The sequence below is a fragment of the Nycticebus coucang genome, chromosome 17 (assembly GCF_027406575.1).
Source record: "Nycticebus coucang isolate mNycCou1 chromosome 17, mNycCou1.pri, whole genome shotgun sequence".
Lineage (NCBI taxonomy): Eukaryota > Metazoa > Chordata > Mammalia > Primates > Lorisidae > Nycticebus > Nycticebus coucang.
The window spans coordinates 48,284,278-48,306,471 of record NC_069796.1 but is presented as its reverse complement, the minus strand read 5'-3'; the positions used below and the strand labels follow the sequence as shown (position 1 = coordinate 48,306,471).

The 22,194-nt window shown below is 36.5% G+C and overlaps 2 protein-coding genes across 7 annotated transcripts in view; one reads left to right on the top strand and one right to left on the bottom strand.

Annotated features, from left to right (window-relative positions):
* The first annotated feature begins 256 nt into the window (after positions 1-256).
* The window catches only part of LOC128569287 (ovomucoid-like), an 89,243-nt gene continuing 67,305 nt past the window's right edge, over positions 257-22,194 (top strand). For 3 of the 6 annotated variants that reach the window (XR_008375299.1, XR_008375298.1, XM_053567444.1), the window contains exon 1: positions 257-473. The gene's annotated coding sequence lies outside the window, so the exon portion shown is untranslated. Of the gene's footprint in view, positions 474-10,062; positions 10,124-22,194 lie in introns of those variants that run through there. The other 3 variants (XR_008375300.1, XM_053567443.1, XR_008375302.1) reach the window with 2 other exon arrangements.
* LOC128569289 (serine protease inhibitor Kazal-type 7-like) lies at positions 6,049-9,928 on the bottom strand. Its single transcript, XM_053567445.1, has 4 exons — positions 9,803-9,928; positions 8,955-8,980; positions 8,111-8,235; positions 6,049-6,318 (listed from the first exon to the last, which is right to left on the bottom strand). The coding sequence occupies exons 1-4, from the start codon at positions 9,861-9,863 to the stop codon at positions 6,273-6,275; spliced, it is 258 nt and encodes an 85-aa protein (XP_053423420.1). The 5' UTR covers positions 9,864-9,928; the 3' UTR covers positions 6,049-6,272.

Here is a 22,194-nt window from a genome sequence, read left to right as displayed (position 1 = left end):
AGATTAAATTATATTTCCAAGGTTTCTAATTAAATGACTTAATTTGTTTTAGAATCCAGAGTAATTGTCTCAAAACCTCTAGTTCTGAACTCCTGTACAATCATGCTTCTCCTGAGAGGTGTAAGCAAGCTGGCAAGACCAGTTTCTTCAGGTCTGTTGGATAAACAGCAGTTGTCTAATGTCCATCACAAAGGAATAGGTATGCTCTTTACACTGTAGAAAGAGAAACAGATTCAGTGAAGCAAGTACTGCTTAAGAGAGCTATCTGGATCAGAGGATCAGACACTTGACTCTGGTTATAAGGGTATGAATGCAGAAGAGAAGAGAAAGTGAGCAAGATACCAGAGAAATCCAAGGCCATAACAGGAAATCCTCAAGGTCAGGGAATACAGCAGTTATTTCAACTGAAGCCAAAGAAGAGAACTGAACCTCAAGATTTTTAGGCCCAAAGTCACAGGAGGAGTGACATAAAGGTAACTCTACGGTGGATTGTCAGGGGACTGGGCAGCATGGGACTACGGTTGCCAGCCTCTTCTGTTTTCTGGTGAAAACTGGCCCCAGAGTCTGGGACCTGTTGGCATGCATGGAAAGCTTAAATATTCAAATGTGGGGCAAGAAATGTTGCAGTTTTCTAGAACCAGGGAATTCTTGACACAAAGTTACCTGAGCTCCTCAGAAATGTCTTTCAACACAATGTCAGTCTTTTTTTGTAAGCAAGACCTTTTAGGCAGCATTGAGTTTATACTTAAGAGAATAAACAACCTAAAATGTCACTGTATAAAATTAGGGGTTCATTCCCTAAAAATCTTCAGATATTTTTAGAGTGTGTTGGGAATGGGAAAAGTGGGAGAGCCTTGTGGTTTGTTTGAGAATTTCCCTGAGAACTCAGCTGGTGTAGTAAATACTTTTCATATTCTCATTGATATTGAACTATCTGAAATCACTGCTGTGCTTTGACTTTTCTTTCTTGGAGGTTGGCCTCCTTCATAAGAACAAGTTTATCTGCTTATTAATATCTTCTTTGCACTATAATCAAGAAGAAAACATTTTTAAATTTTTATTTTGAATTTACTCTTGTAAGAAAAGACCAAATAATTTTAAATGTACTCTTCATCTCAAGACCTCACATTTTTCATCTGTGCCAATGCCTTTATAGCAAATAACTTTAAATGTACTCTTTATACCAAATAACTTTAAATGTACTTTTCATCTCAAGACCTCATATTTTTTCATCTGTGCCAATGCCTTTATAGCAAAATTCTTCAGTCCAGTAAGACTTAATATTGTTAAGAAGGCAGTATTCCCCAAATTGATCTATAGATTCAGTGTAATTTTTATCAATATCTCAGCTGCCATTTTTGAAAAAGTGTATGAGTTGTATCTAAAAATCATTTGAAAATATAGACAAATAGTATAGGCAAAATAATGTTGAAAAAGAATGTTGGGGGCAGAGCCTGTGGCTCAGTCGGTAAGGCGCCGGCCCCATATGCCGAGGGTGGCGGGTTCAAACCCGGCCCCGGCCAAACTGCAACCAAAAAATAGCCAGGCATTGTGGCAGGCACCTGTAGTCCCAGCTACTTGGGAGGCTGAGGCAAGAGAATCACTTAAGCCCAGGAGTTGGAGGTTGCTGTGAACTGTGTGAGGCCACGGCACTCTACCTAGTGCCATAAAGTGAGACTCTGTCTCTACAAAAAAAAAAAAAAAAAGAAAGAAAAAGAATGTTGGAGGTCTTAACATGTCCTAATTTTAAAGGTTACTACAAATTTATAGTAATCAAAACAGGATTGTAGTATCATAAAGGTAACATGTAGATCAATGTAATAGACTTAAAGAGTTCAAAACTAAACTCTAACATTTATGGTGAATTAAATTTTTAAAGTTTTATTTTATTTTAAATTAACAAATAATTGTATATATAGAGGGTACATAAATGTATACACATTTTGAGAAAGGAAAAAACTATATTAAAATTGCAATAGGATATACAGATGACAAAAAATGAATACAGGCCACATCGAACACCTCTTGTAATTGCAGAAGTCAAACATGTCTGGAGGATTATAAATTTAATGCAGTTTCTTAAAATACATATTTGACACCCTCTGTATTTATGGGACACAATGTGATATTTTGATACAAGTATACATTGTGGAGTGATCAAAACAGGCTAATTAGGAGATTAGGCTAAATCTAGACTGCATTTTCAGAAAGATTGGTAATTATTTTAGGAAGCAAGCTTTTGTAAGTTAGAAGAAAAGAGTTAAGATTATTGATACCTTAATGTTTGCTCTGGAGGTAATATAGACAGAAGAACTGAGACTGCCCAGTGGGCTTCCTTATGCAAATGTGTAAGACAAATAGTAGTTAAACCCTGAGCTTGTGGATTCATCTGCCACTTGTACTTCTATAATTTTGTCCATAGTCTCTGAAAGCTTCCTTTATTTCAGCTGATAAGTGAGATTATTAATGTCTACCTTATGATGCTGTTAAAAGGACTACCAAGGCAGGGGCTATGAAAGTTATTTTGTAAACTATAAAGTGTTTTATAGATGTTAAGTGCCAGTTAATAACAAAGGTAATAAGTGAAAGGAATTTTATTTCTAGGGATCATAGATATGATGGATGAAATTCTGGAAATAGTATTTGGGCTCTGGATTGGTTGGGAGCCAGCAGACCTGGATTCTTGTCTTGGTTTTCCTGATAAATTATGAATTATTTCCAAGTGTTGGAGCTTAGTATTTCCATCCTTAAATTGAGGCTGCTGACTAATTTTCTTGCATCTCTTGAGGAACTTGAAGTAGAGGTCCATATTGTGTCCACTTGAAGTAGAGTCCATATTTTGGCTCTATTGACATCTTCACCTGATCTTCATGGCAAGGATGGCCATAGGTTTTTCCACTATGCACAGTGTCAGGGTTTACCTGTGTCACGACCATTGTATCGATCCCAATGTATCTGTTAAAAGAAAGAAAGTTTTCATGTACAAACTGCAGACTATAGTGAATAACTTATGGGTTGTGAAGCCTGATGATCAAGATAGGTATGATACATAACTTTGTGGATTTTTGTAAATTCTTTATCCTTTCAAATCTCAGTGGGTAAGATGATGTTTCCTATACTTTATTTGACAGGAATAAATGAAATAATAAACATAAAGCATATGTCATAAGTTATAGAGTAAAATCAGCACTCACTAAATAACATCTATTGTTGTTGTGGATTATTTGAAAGTTAGATCAAAATATCACTAGGAGTTCTGAGTAATGTAAAGTCATTTTGAGGAAATATTCAATATGAAATATCTTTATTTTTACTGACATAAATAGAGCACTGAAAAATACTTCCTGCATTAATCTATTCATTAGGGAACATATTTAAAGCTTTCCTTTATGGGTAAGTAATGATTTTAAGAGATCTAAATTTGTCCTTTAATTCTTCTCAAAACCGATTTTTGCTCATACAGGCCGTATATTGGACATAAAGATATATTTTAATTATAGCTTATTTTCTGTAGGTTTTAAATCAATGATTACATACTGGTGTTGGAATCAGGGTGGCATAGTGAAAGAGGGTTGAACTTGAAATTAGAATATGTGGGATTGAGTCCTGGGTTTTCATTTATACTCTCTAGCTTCATTTGACAAAAATGAAATAGTAAATCCTCATGAAAATGTTTCATAAGGGATAAAATTCTGTTTGATAACATGATAAAAACTTAAATGAATGCAATAGCTTCAAAACAACTTTATACAGTTGATATAAGTAATATATATAGTCAAACTAAATTTATGTTTGGTACCTCTAAGACCATACAGGAAAAAGGAAAACAGTGTTAAAGAGATATAGAGCAAAATATTCTCTTTATAATAATTTGTGGATAAGAAATTTTATAAATTTTATATATAAATTAAATCTATCAATATCAAAGACTATTTTTCATTTTCATTGCACAATTTTGTCATATGACATAGCACTCCACTTTTTTCCCCTAAGAATGCTTCTAGACCTCATGGATAATAGACAGGGATTGCTCATGAACGACTCAACAGAGGAATAGCAAAAGGCCAGTATGAGGAGACTCAAGGAAGATATGACCCTCATTGTGGAGAAGGTAGTTTCTTTACTGTGTTGTGTTTTAGCTAAACCCTACTACCAAAGGACCTATTTATATGTATCTGCACAAAGCCTGAAGGTGGTAGTTTCAGAGAGAGGGGGTTGTTGTGGGCCAATTAGCAAGAGAAGTGGAGATTGGATTCTGTCTGTTTGCAAAGAAAAGCTCAGATGAATAGCTGCAGTTCTTCCAGGTTGGGTCTGGCTTAAATTTCATCTTCTCCAAGAGATATTTCTTGTTAATCTCATGCAGTAGTGATTTTGCTTTCCATAGGGATGCTCTTGTATTGAGCTAGGTTGAATGTCTATTTCTAAATGTTCTAATTCTGAATGTATACCACTTAAAAGTTGGGTTTTTCTTAGTACTACTAAATTATAATTTAATTATAATTTCCCGTGTGGGTTCCTGGCATCATTAATTACTTTCTCATTGAGTGTATTTTTTTAAAATTTTTTTTGTTAAATCATAGCTGTGTACATTAGTGCAATCGAGGGGTACAATGTGCAGGTTTCCTATACAACTTGAAATATTCTCATCAAACTGTTCAACGTAGCCTTCATGGCATTTTCTTAGTTACTGTATGTAGGCATTTGTATTCTGCATTTAGTAAGTTTCGCCTGTACCTATTTTAAGATGTATTTTTATGCAGCAAACCTATTATTTGCAAACATATCAGATTTCATTCTAATGGTATTTCTATATAATAATGGTGGTCCTTGGCTGCATTAATAGAAGAAAAGGATTAGTAGAGAAGTGATCATTTTGATTTCTTTGATTTCTTTGTACTGTGAGATAAAATTTGGGGTGATCAGCTTATCTGGAGGCAACATACTAACATACTTTAATATCACCAATGCCTCATGGTAGTAGAGCCAGACAATGTGGTCCAGGATAGAAATATGTAAGGAAAATAAGACAAGAGAAAGGGTTAACCAGAGATTTTTAACCTGGAGAAAATACATTTTAATGGAGACAGAATATTTATTCTCAAATATTGAAGAATGTGTTAATTGGGAAAAAGAATGAACTTCTTTGTAATAGAATATTCACTGGCTCTGATGGGTGACAGCCTTGTGAATGTGGTTTTCAACTCTAGATAAATAGAGAGGCCCAACAATCAGATCTCTATGCCAATGGACATGCATTCTCATGGAATCAGTAACTTTTAGTTTTTTCATTCGTTTGTCTTTTTTTTTTTTTTCAGATTAATATGAGGGTTTATATGATTAGGCTACGTTATTTACATTTGTAAGATAAAGTTCTCTGAGTAGGAATTTGCCTAACCTTCTATCAATGTTCTAGTAGAGCTAGCCTGTGAGAAAGTATGGCATCTTTCTGGAAAGAAATTGGCAGGAAAAGTTTTCCTCTAGAAATGACTTGTTAGAATTAGAAAGGTTCCCTTTTAAGAATTTTTGGAATCTTTGGTAAAGAGACAAAGATAGAGAAACAACTCTGGAAGGCTGAGGTGGGTAGATTGCTTGAGCTCAGGAATTTGAGACCATTTGAACAAGAGCAAGACCCTATCTCTCAAAATAGTCAGGCATTGTGGCGGGCACCTGTAGTTCCAGCTACTTGGGGGGCTGAGGCCAAGATCGCTTGAGCCCAGAAGTTGGATGTTGCTGTGAGTTATGACACCAGAGCACTCTACTAAAGGTGACAAAGTGAGACTCTGTCTCAGAGAGAGAGAGAGAGAAATAGTACGCTTCACAGAGGATAAAGACTCCACAAAAGAGGTGTCATTGGTGTGTGTATATGAGTATGTGTTTTTTGTGTTGGGGGTGGGGGTGCATGTGTTTCTTGAAAGCTAGGATACTATGTATAAAAGTTTCTCTTGAACAATAGGCTTAGTATGTTCCTCCATTTTCTTCTATAATTGAGATATTATATCCTGATCTAAAAAAGAAAAAGCATGAACAGAAGTAAAAGTAAAGTTTCTGGGGAGATTCTTTTATTTGAGGTATAAAAAGAAGCCAATTTGTTAGGCGGGCATGAGTGTGTAGGGGAAGCATAGTCAATTTCTTTATTTAATAAAGATGACTCTGAATCTGGCTCTGCTCCCACGTAGAACATCAGTGAAGGTGAAGGAAAGTCAGTCAGAGCCTGGTGGTGATGAAGATGATGTTGGGATTATCACTGCTGTCCATTCATGTTCATGGAGAAGTTAACAATTTCCTTCATGAAGAAACTGAACTTTTCCATTACTTTTCCTAAGGGAAGACACAGTTAACAAGATTTGTTAATGCTGAAGAAATGGCATATCATATTAGAGCTGAAAGGAACTACAGAAATTATGAGGCAGACCCTTATTTTACAAATGAGAAAACTGAGTTCAGAAAAGGAATATCCTTGCCACAAACAGCTTCTGACAGAGGCAGGAGCAGAATTTATCTAGTCTAGTGATAAGTCCACCCCATCTCTGCCACCTCCTCTAATTCCAGAGCCTACTGTTCACCACTGTCTTGAAACACCAAAGAGGGAGGACTCTGACAAAAGAAGTTGAAAGGACTGCCCGTCAGCTTCTCTTTGTTAACAAGGCCTGTGATGAAGCTGGGTCCTATGTTAGTGAGCAGGGATTTCGGCATCCCTTCAATGCAGCTAGTTTCCTTGCCCAGTGTATGCTCATGTTAGAGATTCTTTCCTTCTGTAAAATAAAACTTTCCCAATAAGAGTAAGTGTGTAAACATGTCCTTCTGCATGCAGGGCCTAACTCAATATTTTAATTAGTGATGTGCTGTGAGAGGATCATATGTATGCTGCAGAAATTTTAAAAGATTATCAATTAAAAAAGAATACTTTTTTGAGACAGAGTCTCACTTTGTCTCCCTTGGTAGAGTGCTGTGGCGTCACAACTCACAGCAACCTCCAACTCTTGGGCTTCGGTGATTCTTTTGCCTCAACCTCCTGAGTAGCTGGGACTATAGGCGCCCGCCACAACAGCCAGCTATTTTTGTTGCAGCTATCACTGCTGTTTTAGTTGGCTGAGGCTGGGTTCAAACCCACCATTTTTGGTATCTGAGGCCGGCGCCCTACCCACTGAGCCACAGGCACCGCTCCAATTAAATTATTTTTGAAAGAAGTTCAATGCACAGTAAATATATTATTCTTTTTACTCCTTTTTTTTTTTTGATCAACATAATTTAAGTGTGGCATGAAGTTTAACCATAGGTTCAAGTGTGCCGTGAGATAAAAGGATTGAAATACACTATTCTAACTTATTAAGAAAATCACGAAGATGAAAAATATGACATCTAAGTTAAATGGCCAAAATCCAGTGGCCTAAAAGAAAGTCAGCAATGATCACAGTGGATTCTGTGGTGAGGTAGTAAGTATAAATTGCACGTCTTGCACCAAAGAAGTGACATCTGACTAGTTACATTTCTTCAAAAATGCTGTCTGGGCCAAACAAAATCCCTAAACAAAACATGTCCATGAGATTCTGGTCTAAGTACTGTCAGCTTGCATCCCTTATTTTAGATAAAAACAAACAAACAAACAAAAAAACAATCATTTTGGTAGCTCTATCCCCCATTATAGCTACAGATACTCAGGGTTTCTAGGAAATTGAAGATAAAGAACCTCAACACTTCTACATTGCTGGTAGGATTGCAAACTAATATGGCCTTCTTGGAAAGAAGTTTGGAGAATTCTCAAGGAACTAAAAGTAGACCTACTATTTGATCCTGTAATTCCTCTATTAGGTATATACCCAGATGTTCAAAAATCATTTTACAGCAAAGACATTTGCACCAGAATTTTTATTGCAGCCCAATTCATAATTGGTCTTGTTGGAGTCCCACAATTGACAGACCAGAACTGGAGGTTCTGTCATGGGCTGGGACCAATCTAAGTGGGTAGAGCAAGTGGCCCAATCCTGGTCTGACTCACTAGTTGGGAATAAGTACCAATTTACAGAGATTTAGACAGGATCCTAGAAAGAGGAAGGGGTTGTAGTAGAGAAAGCTTGCCCCAGATATCTTTTTCTTCCCATGAGGTACTCACAAACTCTCAGTACACAAGAGGCATTCGTTCCCGTAGGTGATGTAGTCAGAACCACAAACCGGCAGGTATGTGATGGGGCAAGGGATGACCGCTACTGGGTACTTCTTGTAAATGCTGCAGTCCATCTGTGCCAGACACAGGGGAATGTCCTGATTTTCTCCCCAACCCCAAGCTGGGCTTCACTGACCTCTCTTAGGCAGGTAATAGGAATAGGAAATTACAGTTCAAATGTTCTCATACTGCTGCGTCTACTTCTATTAAGTACTGATGTTCCCATTATGACAACTATTAGTACTCCTGGTACCACTTCTATTTTTATTACTACACTCAGTTAAACATTGCTGAGTCTTTCTGTCCTAGGGATTAATCTTACATATTACCTGAAGTTTCTTTGTTTAATCTTCAGGAGAACAGAATAGGGTTGGTTCTACAATGTAAAATGACCTCCATTAAAGCTTAAAAAGAGAGATAACTTATATAAGGTAAATGCTGGTAAGTGGTAGAGTCACAACTTATTTTGAATCCAGAGGCTGTGCAATTAATCAAGTTACCTCTGCTTGATTCTTACATGTTGTCTCTTTTGTGAAAACATCACCAATCTCTCAGTCGGAAGCTCTTTCTCCTTTAACCCTGGAATATTTTTAAAGTTAGGATATGATTACTTTTATTTAAGTCATATTTTTCAGCTAGCTTGTGGAAAGCAGAAGCCATTTTTTCATCTGTGTTTGTCTCCATCTCTGATCCTCTTAAACATACTTAATCAATCCTAGATATAAATATCTGTAGGACTTGCCTAATTGACAGTCTATGGAAATTGAAATTAAAGTGTTTTCAACATACTCACTGTTGTTAAAGGCAGATTGGCAGCTTCTGAGAGAGAAATACACATGGAAATGTTAAAAATAAAGCCAATGAAAAGTAATGAAGTTTCGTCAATTAATGTAAGTTTTGTCCTATAATTAAATACTCCACACTTCTTCTGGCAAGGAATGTCAGCACACACTGCCCATCTTTTTTGGAAGATCCCACCTGTTTACTGAGGAAGTTGAATGGCCAAGGAGTTAGCTAAGTCCTTGTTTCAGGTAAGAGAATTATCCAAATTTTCTCTTTTTATTGGAATTTTTCTGGTTTGAAGTCAGGTAGCAATAAGAAATTTGCAACTACCCATCCTAAGATCCCGAAGCACATCTTTGATATCATTTGCCTACTAATTGGTATATAGCAAAAGAATGGGAATGTCTCTAAGGTGTTAGAAATTAATTTTGAATATGTAACTTTTCACCATATAAAAATATAATTGTTGACTCCTGACTTTTGGAGAAGTGTGTATTGTTTTGATTCTCCTGGATTGATTTGGGGGGACATCCAAGTTTTTCTGCATCTTTGCACTGAGGAATAATGTCGAATAACATCAACAACTTCTAGTGTTCTTATAAAGTGGAAGATTTATGGAGAAATTAGATCTTTTTTTGTTGTGTTTCATGGATGCAAATAAGAATTCCCAAGAAAGAAAACGTTAGACCTAAAGGCCTCAAATTCCAGATAAAACTCTGGGTGGGGGCTATTTATATTACAGACCAGCACACTTTTAATTCACATGACCAAACATTTCTCTCAGATGTTGACATCCCAGGGGGTATTATTTGGGAAAATAAGCTTCACTATATGGGGTACTGTCTACCCATCACTCACCTGAGCTTCTGCAGAAATATATCACTGTACAGAGCAGAAGGAGCCCCCCAATGATCTTCATGGTAGAAATGTCTGCGATGCAGAGGCTGCTCTGAGATTGTCCTCACAGCTGCATCAGACATGGTCTAGGAAAGGGTCATGTTTATATGGCAGGATTGGTTTCTCCACCTTTCCTGTGAGGTCATCCCGAGGCAATGTTGGTTCTGAGAGCATCTCAAAGTCAAGGTCACACCCTGGTTGGTGCCGCAGTTCTGGTTACCCTGGGTGGTGCTGCAGTGCCGGTTGCTACTTCCTTTCTGACCAAGAAATTGATTATTTGAGGTGAGAAGTATTTTTGTGTTTATCCTATAGGTGAGGATTGTTTAGAATTCTAAACTTCATACAGTAAGAAATTAAGTAAGAACCATGTGGTCTAGATATAAAATAAGTAAAAATTTAAATTTAATTAAAATTAATTAAGTAAAATTTAATTTTACTAAAATGGAAGTAAAATTAATTTAAGTAGAATAAGTAAAATTTAATTTTACTAAAATGGAAGTAATTAAACCCAGACTAGACAAATTATACCTATATTCATATATTGCTTCTGGGAAAATACTGTTTTATGATGAAGTAAGCTGAGGAAAAATACATTATTAAGAAAAGTGTATGAAAGAGAAGATATAGTTACAATTCATTAAGTGGAAGTACATCATCACAAAGGTTTCATCCTCATTGTCTTCACATTGAGAAGATTGAAGAGGAACAGGAGAGGTTAATCTTGCTGTTGCAGGGGTAGTAGAGGTGGAAAAAAGCCTTGTATAAGAAGACCTGCACAGTTTAAACCCAGTGTTCAAGGTGTTCAAGGGCCAACTGTACATACAATTCTTTATGAATATGTGCATGTGGGGTGTGTGTGTGTGTGTAGTGTGTGTGTGTGTGTGTGTGTGTGTGTGTATGTGTATCAGGGTGCCAAGCTCATAATTAGATCTTGACAAATAGTAGCTAATAATATGGAATATGGTCTTCATAACAACTCATTAAGAAGGGAATTTTTATTACCTTAATTTTACCAGTAAGTTGAGGCTCATAGGAATTAAGCAATCTTCCTAAGATCATGATATCAATGATACCAATTATTGGCGAATATTGATGAAAAGAAGCAAAGTGAAGGTTCTAATAAAGAAAACTAATTATAAGTTTAATTATTTGCAATTCAAATTTGAAGAAACTAAATTCTGAGGAAAATCCATTGTTTCCAGTGAAAGCTTTTTACAGCAGATAACAAATGAAATTTCATCAAAGAGAAGTGGGAATAGGACTAAAACACGTTTAGGATGATGGGGAAGGATAGGGTCAGAGGATCTTTTTTTAAAGATGTTTGATAGTCAAAGACAGATGAGTGGAAGAAAATGAGGCTCCAGCAACCTCTAGGTTAGACTGATCATGTCTTAAGACCAAAGATAAGAAGAAGTAAGTCAAAATACACAGTGGAGGGTGGCTAATACGATCAAAAGAACAGATGAAACCCATTTCCTCTAATTTTGGAGACAGGACAAATTAGGCCAAATGCCTTACTATTTGCCATTAGAAAAGGAGTGGTCATCTGTCCACTTTTCATTAAATAATCCTTCATTCATAATTTGTCTTTTTCTGGGTTCTTTTTTTTTGTGAATTATTGTAGAAGCCACACTTCAATTAAAAAACAGTAGATAAGGGACTGTAATTACATTTTATGATGAAAATTAATTGACATGAAAATAAAAATCAAGGTTTGAACCCTTCAATATCATCTCTGCCAATGCAGAGCCAGGAGAAGGGCTGATTGTAAAAAGTGGTGAGGAATATTTAAGGCATCCTGGAGGTGTGGAAGTACCTTTAATAATGAAATAAGAATGCTTACTGGACTTCTAAATAGCATTCATGGCCTAACGTTGCAATAGTAGGTTGAAATATTATTGATAATTGTTGCTTTGCCAAGTCACCACGAACACGTGTAGTGTCTGATGGTGTCAATTCGACTGTCTGTACTTGGAAGATAACACACTGGAAGTTGCACACTGCCATAAAACTGAAGCCACACAGGAAAACAATAGCAAGAGCATATGTGTATTTATATTATGAGACATTGTGACATGAGGTTGTTGTCTACAAAATTCATGCTAAAGAACTGCACAATTGATTTTCACCAAAAAAATCTCACAATGTTTTAAGTAAGCTGATGATTTTGTTTTGGGCTATATTCATAGTCATCCTGGGCTGCATGCAGCCACAGGCCATGGGTTGGATACCCCTGATTTAGGCAAAATGTGGACTTAGCAGGTATGGGGAATATGAACAATTGTTTATGAAGGCTGTAAGTAGGAGGCAAAGTGTCAAATTTAATTTCTCAGGGGTAGAGCTGAGATACTGGTTCTCAGGGTGTAATTAAAGATAAGTCAATAAAGGATTGGTGGAGAGGGTGGTGTCTGTGGCTCAAGGAGTAGGGAACCAGCTCCATATACTGGGGGTGGTGGGTTCAAGCCTGGCCCTGGCCAAAATAAAAAAAAAAAGAGGGGATTGGTGGAGATAAAGTTCTCTCTATTGACTAGGGTGAGAAAAAGTAAGGTTAGGGGACCAGGTATGGGGATGCTTTGGGTTTTGGTTCCTTTTCAAATGGAGAAGAAAATTTCAAACTGAACATAGAAAATTATGGAGAAAACTTAGAAATTAGGGATGAAGACTTGTGAAGATAAAAAGCAGTCTATTTCAGGCTGAGGGAAGTTTGTTCATTCCTCCTTATATTCCTGCAAAGTTGGGGTGGGAGTAGGAATTTGAAGAATTGTAAGAGAGAATCACTATGGCAGTGGATCCATTCCCAAAAAGGAAGGTTTTCTGTAAAATATTAATGCAGAAAAACTTAAAAATGAAGTAAGTACAAGTTTGAGATTATTAGGAATTTCTCCCCTACTAGATTTGCAGTGCTACAAGGGAAATGTAGCTTAGGTAGACATTGATGGGAATGTGTCAGATAGTCAAAAATGGGTGTAGATTAATGGTCACTAGACAAAGTTAGCACTAGATTTTAGAAGAGCAGAATGATGCATTAGAACTTTAAAGAAGAGTGAGAAAACTAAATTGGAGTAGGCACGGAAAGGAAACCAGATCAGTTAGCTGAAGGAAAAGAGTAAAGCTAGCACCATAGCTGGGCAGTAATCCAGGAATGGAATAGTGCCTATAGGAATGAAATGGTACCGTAAAATATCAACATTTATCAAGCTCTTACTGTGTTAGAACTGTGCTACATCTGCTATATGCATTGCATGACTTAAGGTTTAATCTTACAAACTAGAGACTGTTATTCTCCCTGTTATTAAGCCGAGACAAGGGAAATTAGAGAAGTGGCTAGGTCAGAGTAGAAAGTCAATGCTTTTTAATCACTCTGGTGTATTGCCTTGAAATCTAAATCTAAGGGGTAGATTTGGAAACACTGGACATTGAAATAATAGGAGTATAACTGGTGGTATCACAGCAGTAAGGAAGAGTAGCTGATGTTTTAAATGAGCAGCAGAAGGATCTGATAGCACAGCATTTTTATGTGTGAGGATCATGTGGAAAGAGGGAGTGTTCCAGTAGGGAGAGAGGTTGACTGAGAGCTAGGAGCCTAGAGTTCCCGTCCTGTCTGCTACTTCCATATCTAAAGAGCAATGTTAGGGCAGCCCTTTCTTTATGAGCTTTCTGTTTCCCCCACATCTAGTGCAATTAGCCAAGAATTGTGCAACAGATTTTCAAGTTAAAAATATATTAAAAAAATGCTAATATACAGAAGAATAAGCAAGGCTGAGAAGTGAGGTGGGAAGGAGGGGTTGGGATGCTCCTGCTTGATTTTGTTTTCCCTCCTTATTGTTGCACTACAGTCCACCCTCAACGCCACCCCCCCGCTTGCCCCCCATACTTCTTCCTTCTTGACACCCAGCCACCCAGCAAACACGCTGCCCAGTGTTCTCATTGCCACCTTTCGACAGTTTTTAAAATCATGAGTCTGGCACACTTTATGGGGGCAAGACATGATTGCAAGAGGGACTTTACCTAACAATTGCAATCAGTGTAACCTGGCTTATTGTACCCTCAATGAATCCCCAACAATTAAAAAAAAAAAAAAATCACGAGTCTGGATTTGGCTGAAGTGGCTCTCTAGTCTTTTGTCTGTCTTCATCTCCCTTCCCTTTATGGCCCTTTCATGTTCCATCTCTTCTCCTTTTTTTTTTTTTGATGTAGCTCCTACTCTGATCATGCCCATGCATCCACTGGAGCACAGTGATACAAAGATCAGGATATTTGCATTTTGACCTTGTAACTGATAAGACCTTGTTTCCTACATCTCTTGGGAACAGGGAGTTAGCACATCCAAGGATCCTATGATTTGGTTGCATTTGGTTCTCTTTTAGCCACTGAAACTACTATGAATAACTGCAATAATAAAACAAAATGATGTAAATGGACAAGACAACTATTTTTTCTTCCTGTTGATTCTTGTTGTTACTAGCTGACCTCAGACTATCTGGATATAGATTTTTTTATACACACACACCCATGAGGTCTAATTAGTAAAATCATGTCTATTAGGAAAGGGTGGAACAACATAGCAGAGTAGGACTGTCCAGTAATCATCACCCATGATAGGTACTTAAATTTGAGCAATTATTGAAGGCATAAAAAAAAAATCTTCAGAAAAGCTAAAGAAATCAGTTAAAAAATCATAGCACTTGGTTTTAAAAAAATAATAAGGCCAGATGTCATGGCTCATACTTATAATCCCAGCATTTTGGAAGGCCAAGGTGGGAGGATTACTTGAGGGCACGAGTTTGAGACCTGCCTGGAAAACATTGTGAGACCCTTCTCTACAAAAAATTAAAAGCAATAATAAGATGAATTAGAAGAAAAGATGCATAGAAGACCATAGAAGTGACCTTTTTTGCATAGCCCACATCACCCCTCATTCAACCCTGGGCAGTACAGCATGAAGAAAGACATCATCTGCTTGGGGAAAGGGAAGGAAAATAAGCATAGGCTTATGTCCTTGGAACACAGTATTTGGCTTGCCATAGTTAAACCCAGTACCAGGCAGAACTTCTCAGCTCTTGATACCAGGCTGGTACCTGCAGATAGAGCTTTCAGACCTACACCAGCTCCAGACAGAATCCTGGGGTCTGGTGTAGTAGACTCAAGTTACATCCACCTTACCACCAGCCAAATGTCATGGCCTAGAATTCCAAATAAACCACAGCAGCATGTAAGCCATAGCTTCCGTGAGTCTTATATGAACCCCAGTGCTATGCTGGTCTTGGCACTTCAGGTGAAACTTAGTGCTATGTGTGTCTCTTTGGTCCCCGAATTGCCTGTATAACATCTCTCCTAGCCCTAGGAAGCTCAGTGTGAAGAGAGAAACCATCCACATGGGGGAAGGAAAGGCAAGTGAACATAGGACTTTTCCTTGGAATGTGGTACGGGGCCCACCATAGTAACATTGGGTGGGAAAAACACTGTAGTCCCTGACACCATTGGGAAAAACATTGTAGCTGGGAAAACTACTGTAGTCCCTGACACTAGGCCAATATTTGTGGGTAGAGCCTCTCAACCAACCCTGGAACAAAATGGGGACCTGTGGCCCTGATGAGAAGAACTTGAGAACTGGCCACATTAGCTCCGGCCAACTACAGTGGCCACTAATAAATTTAAGTGGCAGGCAGACATAGTAGCCATGAGCTTTGGGTACACCCCCGTGCTGTGCTGGTCTTTGCGGCCATGGGCTTTGAGATTTCAGCTATAGCAGTTCTGGTTTTAGGGTATCCACCGCACTGTAGTGGCTAAAATGATAATGGGCTTAATGACCTCAATAGGCAACTTGCCTTCAATCTCTGGATAGGCTTAATGCTGAAGAATGATCAAAAACAAAGCCAGACTGCAAAGACTAGATTAGTTACCTATGTCAATATGCAGAGATTAAAACAAGGCCACAAGGTTTAAAATCAATCAGGAAAACATAAGGTCACCAAATGAATAAAATAAGGTGCCAGTGATTAAGATGGAAATGAAAGAATTGCCTGATAAAAAATTTTTAAAAAGCTGTTTTAAAGAAGCTCAGCAGACATCAAGAAAATACAGAGAAACAATTCAAAAATTTATTAGAGACATTTAACAGAGAGATTGAAATAATTTAAAAATAAAATAGAAATCCTGGAGCAGAAAAAATGCTAGAGCAAAATAAAAATGCAATACAGAGCATCAGCATCAGAATTAATCAAGTATAGGAAAGAATCTGTGAACTCAAAGGTAAGTTCATTAGAAATATAAAATCAGAGGTAAAAAACAATACAAAGAAATGATAAAAGCTTACACAATCTGTAGGATAACCTCAAAAAAAATTTTATGGATCACTGATGTTTAAAAGGGAGTAAAGAAAGAAATAGTGGTAGAAAGCTTATTTAAAAAAATAACATAAAATTTTTCAAACATGGAGAGAGATATAAGTATCCAGGTACAAGAAGGTCAAAAGTCTCTCATCAGATTTAATTCAAATCAGATGATCCCATGACATATAATAATCAAATTGTGAAAAATCAAAAACAAAGAAAGTATTCTGAAAGTATCAAGAGAAAAGAAGAAAATATCTACTAGGGAGCTCCAATATTCCTAATAACAGAAACCATCAGACCTGGAAAGAGTGGGATGATATATTCAAAAGCTGAAAGAAAAAAACTTTCAACAAATGATACTATGCAAAGCCATTCTTCAGAAATAAAGGACAGATAAAAGACTTTCCTGAACAATCAAAAGCTAAGAAAATCATCACCCCCTACCAGGGGGTGTAGCATGTCTTACAAGAAATGCTGAAGTGAGTTCTTTAAGATGAAAGAAGAGGACAACAATGAGTAATACAAAAAACGTTAAAAAAATATGACTTACTGATAAAAGTCAAGTACACAGTTAAGTCCTGAATATTCTAATATTGCAATGGTGGTATGTAACTCACTTATATCTTTAGCATAAGGGCTAAAAGATAAAACTAATACCGATAATAGTGACTATAGTCACTTAAGACATATCCAATATAAAAAACATGTAAATTGTGACATCACAAATTCAAAATGTAGAGAGAGTTAAGTTAAAGAGTAGTGTTTTTTTTCTCTTTTTTGTGATCAAATTTCAGCTGCTATCAGTTTAAAGTAACTATTTAAAACTTTAAGATTTATTTTTAAATTAAATTTTTATTTAGTTTTATTATGGGTGTATGATGATTATGAATAATTATGAGGTGTATGTGATGTTTTGATACAAGTATGCAATGCATACTGATTAAATCAAGGTAACTGGAGTATCCATCACCTAATGCACTTACTACTTCTTTGTTAGGAACGTTCCAATAGACTCTTGTAGTTATTTTTTAAATATATAGTAAATTATTCTTAACTATAATCACCCTATTGTGCTACCAAATATTAGACCTTATTAATTTTATTTAAGTGTATCTTTGTAGCTATTAATCATGCCCACATTATCTCTCCAACCCCTACTTGTCTTCCCAGCATCTGGTAACCATCAATTTACTCTTTATATGTATGAGCACAAATTTTAAAATTTTTAGCTATCACATAGTCATGAGAATATATAAAATTTGTTTTTATATTCCTGGCTTATTTCAGTTAACATAATGTCCTCTGATTCCATCTATGATGTTGCAAATTACAGGATTTCATTCTTTTTATGGCTGAGCAATATTCTGTTGTGTATATATAACACATTTTTAAATCAATTTATTTCTTGATGGATGCTTAGGTTAATTCCCTATCTTGGCTATTATGAATAGCACTTCTATAAACATAAGAGAGCAGATATCTCTTCAATATAATATTTTTTAAAAATATATATACCTAGCAATAGAATTACTGGATCATATAGTAGTTCTATTTTTCTTTCTTGAGGAAACTCCATGCTGCTATCCACAGTGATTATACTAATTTACATTCCATCCAAGAGTATAGGAGAGTTATTTTTTCTCCACATCCTCTTCAGTACTAAATATTGCCTATATTTTAAATAAAGGTCATTTTAACTGGAGTGAGATGGTATCTCATTGTAGTTTTGAGTATTTTCGTGATGATTACTGATGCTGATCATTTTTTCATATACCTGCACGCTATATGTGTCTTCTTTTGAAAAATATATGTACAAAAATCTGTTGCTTATTTTTTAATTGAGTTATTTGTTTTTCCTATTGAATTGTTTGAGTTCCTTACATTTTCTAGTTATTAATTCAGACGGGTAGTGGCAAATATTTCTTTCCTTTCTGTGGGTTGTCTCTTCACTTTGTTGGCTGTTTTCTTTGCTGTGCAAAAAGTTTTTAGCTTAGCATAATCCCATTTGTTCATTTTTGCTTTGGTTATCTATGCTTTTGTGTATTACTCAAGAAATCTTTATCTAGACCAATGTTCTGGAATGTTTCCCCAATGTTTTATTTTATGAAAGTTTCAGATCTTAGATTTAAGTCTTTAATCCATTTTTATTTATATGGCAAGAGATGAAGGTATAGTTTCATTCTGCAGATAGATATCAGTTTCCCTAGCACCATTTATTGATGATACTGTCTTTTCTCCAATAGATGTTATTTATTAAAAATGAGTTTATTATAGGTGCATGGACTTAAAAAATAAAAAAATATTATTTTTTTATAAATGCCATGGTAACCACAAAGAAAAAAACATATAAAAGATACAGTAAAAATCAAAAATAAGGAATAAAAAATACTACTACATAAAACTCTTAATCATAAAGGAAGAGCATAAGAAAGAAAAGCAGGAAGAAAGTGTATACAAACAACCTAGAAAACAATTAATAAAATCGCAGTAGCAAGTCCTTACCTATCAATGTAAATGTATTAAATTTTCCAATTCCAAGACATAGGATAGATAAGTGGTTTTAAGAAGCAAGACCCATTTATATAAGGCCTATAAGAGGCTTACTTTACCTGAAAGGATACATGTAGGCTAAAAGTGAAGGAATGGAAAAAGATATTACCTGCATATAGAAACAAAATAGAACAGGAATATGAAACAAGGGCTCAGTTTCAGTTTCACTAATCAAGGAAATGAAAATCAAAACCACAATGAAATATCACCTCACTCTGGTTAAACTGGCCATTGTCAAAAAGACAAAGGATAACAAGTGCTGTGGAGGGTGTGGATACAAGGGAACACTTATACATTGTTGGTGGGAATGTACATTATTATAGCCATTATGGACTACAGAACAGAGGTTGATCAAAAACTTAAAAATGATCCAACAGTTCCATTGCTGGGCATATATTCTAAAGAACTGATATCAGTATGTCAAAGAGATATCTGCTGTCCCATGTTTATTGTAGCACTATTCATAATAGTCAACATATAAAATCAACCTAAAGGTCTATCAACATACGAATGATTAAAAAATACATAGTGTATATACACAATGGTATACACGTCATTAAAAAGGACAAAATCTTGCCATTTGAAACATCATGGATAGAACTGGGTCACATTATGTTAAGTGAAATAAGCCAGGGACAGAAATAAAAATACCACTTTATCAGTTCACTCATATGTCAAATCTAACAATGTTGATCACATGGAAATGTTAAGTAGAATGGTGATTTCCAGAGGACAAGGTGGTTAGGAAGCAGGGGGCATGGAAAGATGGTGGTCAAAGGGTACATAATTACAATTAGATAGGAGAAATAAAATTGAACAGTTTATTGTATGGCAAGGTGACTATAGTTAATGAAGATATATTGTATTATTTTAAAATGTAAAGAAAGTGGATGTTTTATACTGTTACCAAAAAAATGATAACTATATGAAATATTGAATTTGCTAATTAGCTACATTTAACCATTTATAATGTAATTCTACATGGGAATGGATTGGACATGGTAGCATTAGAGAATACGATACAGTTAAAAATTTGGCTTAGCCCCAAAGAGGATAGCCTTTGTTCTTGACTTCTGGGATGTAATTTATGTCACACTTGAAAGGAGTGTCTTTGTTTAGAGTATGAGCTGGCCATACCTGATCTTGGGGAGGGGCTGACCACACCTGGCAGTGTAGGGTAGAGCTGGCTAAACCAGAAAGACCAACCATGTGATTTAGGGTGGGGACTCCAATTGACCTGGAAATTGAATTAAATAATGGAGTCAATCAAGCAATCATGCTTATATAATAAAGCCCTCATACAAACTCTGGACACCAAGACTTATGAAAACTTCCCTGATTGGCTTAGGAAACTTCCCTGATTGGCAGTATTTCACATGTATTGTTACACATGATGCCACACAGAAAGTAATACATCCTGATTCCATAGGAAGAGGACAAAGTAAGCTTTGATCTGCCCCTACCCTATGTTTTTTCCTTTGACTAATTTTTATAGTAAATAATTGAACATGATGGTTATAGAAACCAAAGGAATTTATAGTTGGTGTCAGAACTTAGGGCAGCCTGTGAAGGACTATGCCCTCAACCTTTGTAGTTTGGCCAATTCAGTTAGGGATTATTACTGGGTATGAGAGTATGTGGGATATGTGAGTAGTTTAGGAAATGGACATGTGTGTATGTGCCAGAAACAAAACAAATCTAAGATACACATAACAGGAAGGTGATCTTCTTAGGAGAAAGAGCTGGTTAGCAAATAAATATGCAGTGTGAAGGAGATCAGCAGGAAAAAAAAAATCAATATTTTATGAAGGCAGCTCCTGTACTCTATGCAGCCAGCCTGCTCTTCCAGATGGGGGAAGGGGACACCCCCATTCCTTGGTTCCCGCAGGACATGCCTCTGGTGAACATGATAGGAGAACAAGCAGGGCTTGACACAGCAGGTCCAGATACTTCACCTGGCCACAGATCAGGAGACTGCTGGAAAAGAAGAGGGAATCTTCAAGTACAGCTTCCACTGCCTTCAGTTGGTTAGTAGTCAGGTCTCCTTTACCTTCCCTATGAGTTGAATCTCCTAGAACACCACAATGAGTGCTAGAACTCTTGCAAATTTGAGTTCATGAGAATAGGTTCTGACAATTGGCAGGAACATCAGGACAACTCAGGTGGATAAGCAAGGGCAAGAGATTATAACCATAGGAGTATATCAGAGGGAGATGAAAAAAAGGATGAAGAAATGAGTGGGATACAAATTATGGAATGTGCTTGGTCGATACACAGTGGTGGAGGAGATATGACAAACAATGTTAGGAAGTGGATGTGATTCTTTACATAGGAGTAGGCATAATCAGTGAACATCTGAGGAGTAAAGAGCAGCTGAAGAAAAATGTACATATGTGTTGGAGGAAGGAGGCAGACCTGCCCAGTGAGATTAACTGACAATTGTAAAGTAACTGAAGAGAGCTAGATCACCAAAACAAGAAGAGCCATAGAGAAGATGTGGTACTTTTAAAATCATCTTTAGGAAGAGAAATAGCATTTAGGAAGAGGAGAAGTTGATGTAGTAAGGACAGCATAGAGGATAGACATCCACAAATATGTAAAGAGCTAGAAAACAAAGTAGAAATTCAAAGTGGATAGGACAAGCCTGGATACAGAGATAGTCAATGAGAGTCCCAAAATTTCCAATGTATGTATGAAGCTGAAGTCTAGGTCCTCATAAGGTGACAACTGAGGAAATAAAAGCCAGTTGCAGTCAAGGAATAGCTAAACAAATAAGAACCACATAAGAGACAGAATGATGGAAGTAACAAAGCAAGAAAAAACAAAGAAAGAACACATAGGCCATAATGAATGGATCATTCCATTCCAGCTCATAGTGAATGGAGTTGAGGTGGTGGAAGCACAGGAGGAGAAAACTTAGGTCAAACTCAAGATGCTGACAGAAGCTTGGTAGGCAGGATTGGTCCAGTTGAAAACAGGAATCTAGAGTCACTATAAGGAGTGAGCCTAAGACAAGAGACTCAAAGGAAACAGGACAGCTAAGAAAATGAGTCAGCTGATGGTCACTGAAGGCCAAGAAGAAAAATAAACCAAGAAATCTTCTGATGGGATATGAGTCAAGGAAAGAAGAATGTATGTCTCCAAGAAGTTAAAAAAAATCAGAAATGACAGGAAGAGGGGAATGTGGAGGAGACAGAAGCAGTCAAGGCTACTAGGACCTAAGAACATGAAGGGCTGCATCTGAAAATTGAAAATGGTTCAGAAGGTACAAGGAGACAGTGCTAGGCATCAGCTGAAACTGGAGTTGGAGAAGAGAAGGGACATCAGTGTTTTGTAAGGAAGTGACAGGAAGATTTAATATTGCTTCAGGAACTACTAAAGATAAGGAAAAATGGAAGAGTAACAAGAATCAAGATGCAGTAGTTCACTTATTTTTTTTTAAATGGGTCTTCTAAATTCTAAACTGAT

Coding starts and splice junctions, on each gene's coding strand:
- LOC128569289 (XM_053567445.1), bottom strand. CDS start 9,863: ATGAAGATCATTGGGGGGCTCCTTCTGCTCTGTACAGTGATATATTTC. Junction 8,981..9,802: donor ATATTTCTGCAGAAGCTCAG/GTGAGTGATGGG, acceptor TTTCTCTCTCAG/AAGCTGCCAATCTGCCTTTA. Junction 8,236..8,954: donor CCAATCTGCCTTTAACAACA/GTGAGTATGTTG, acceptor TGTCTGGCACAG/ATGGACTGCAGCATTTACAA.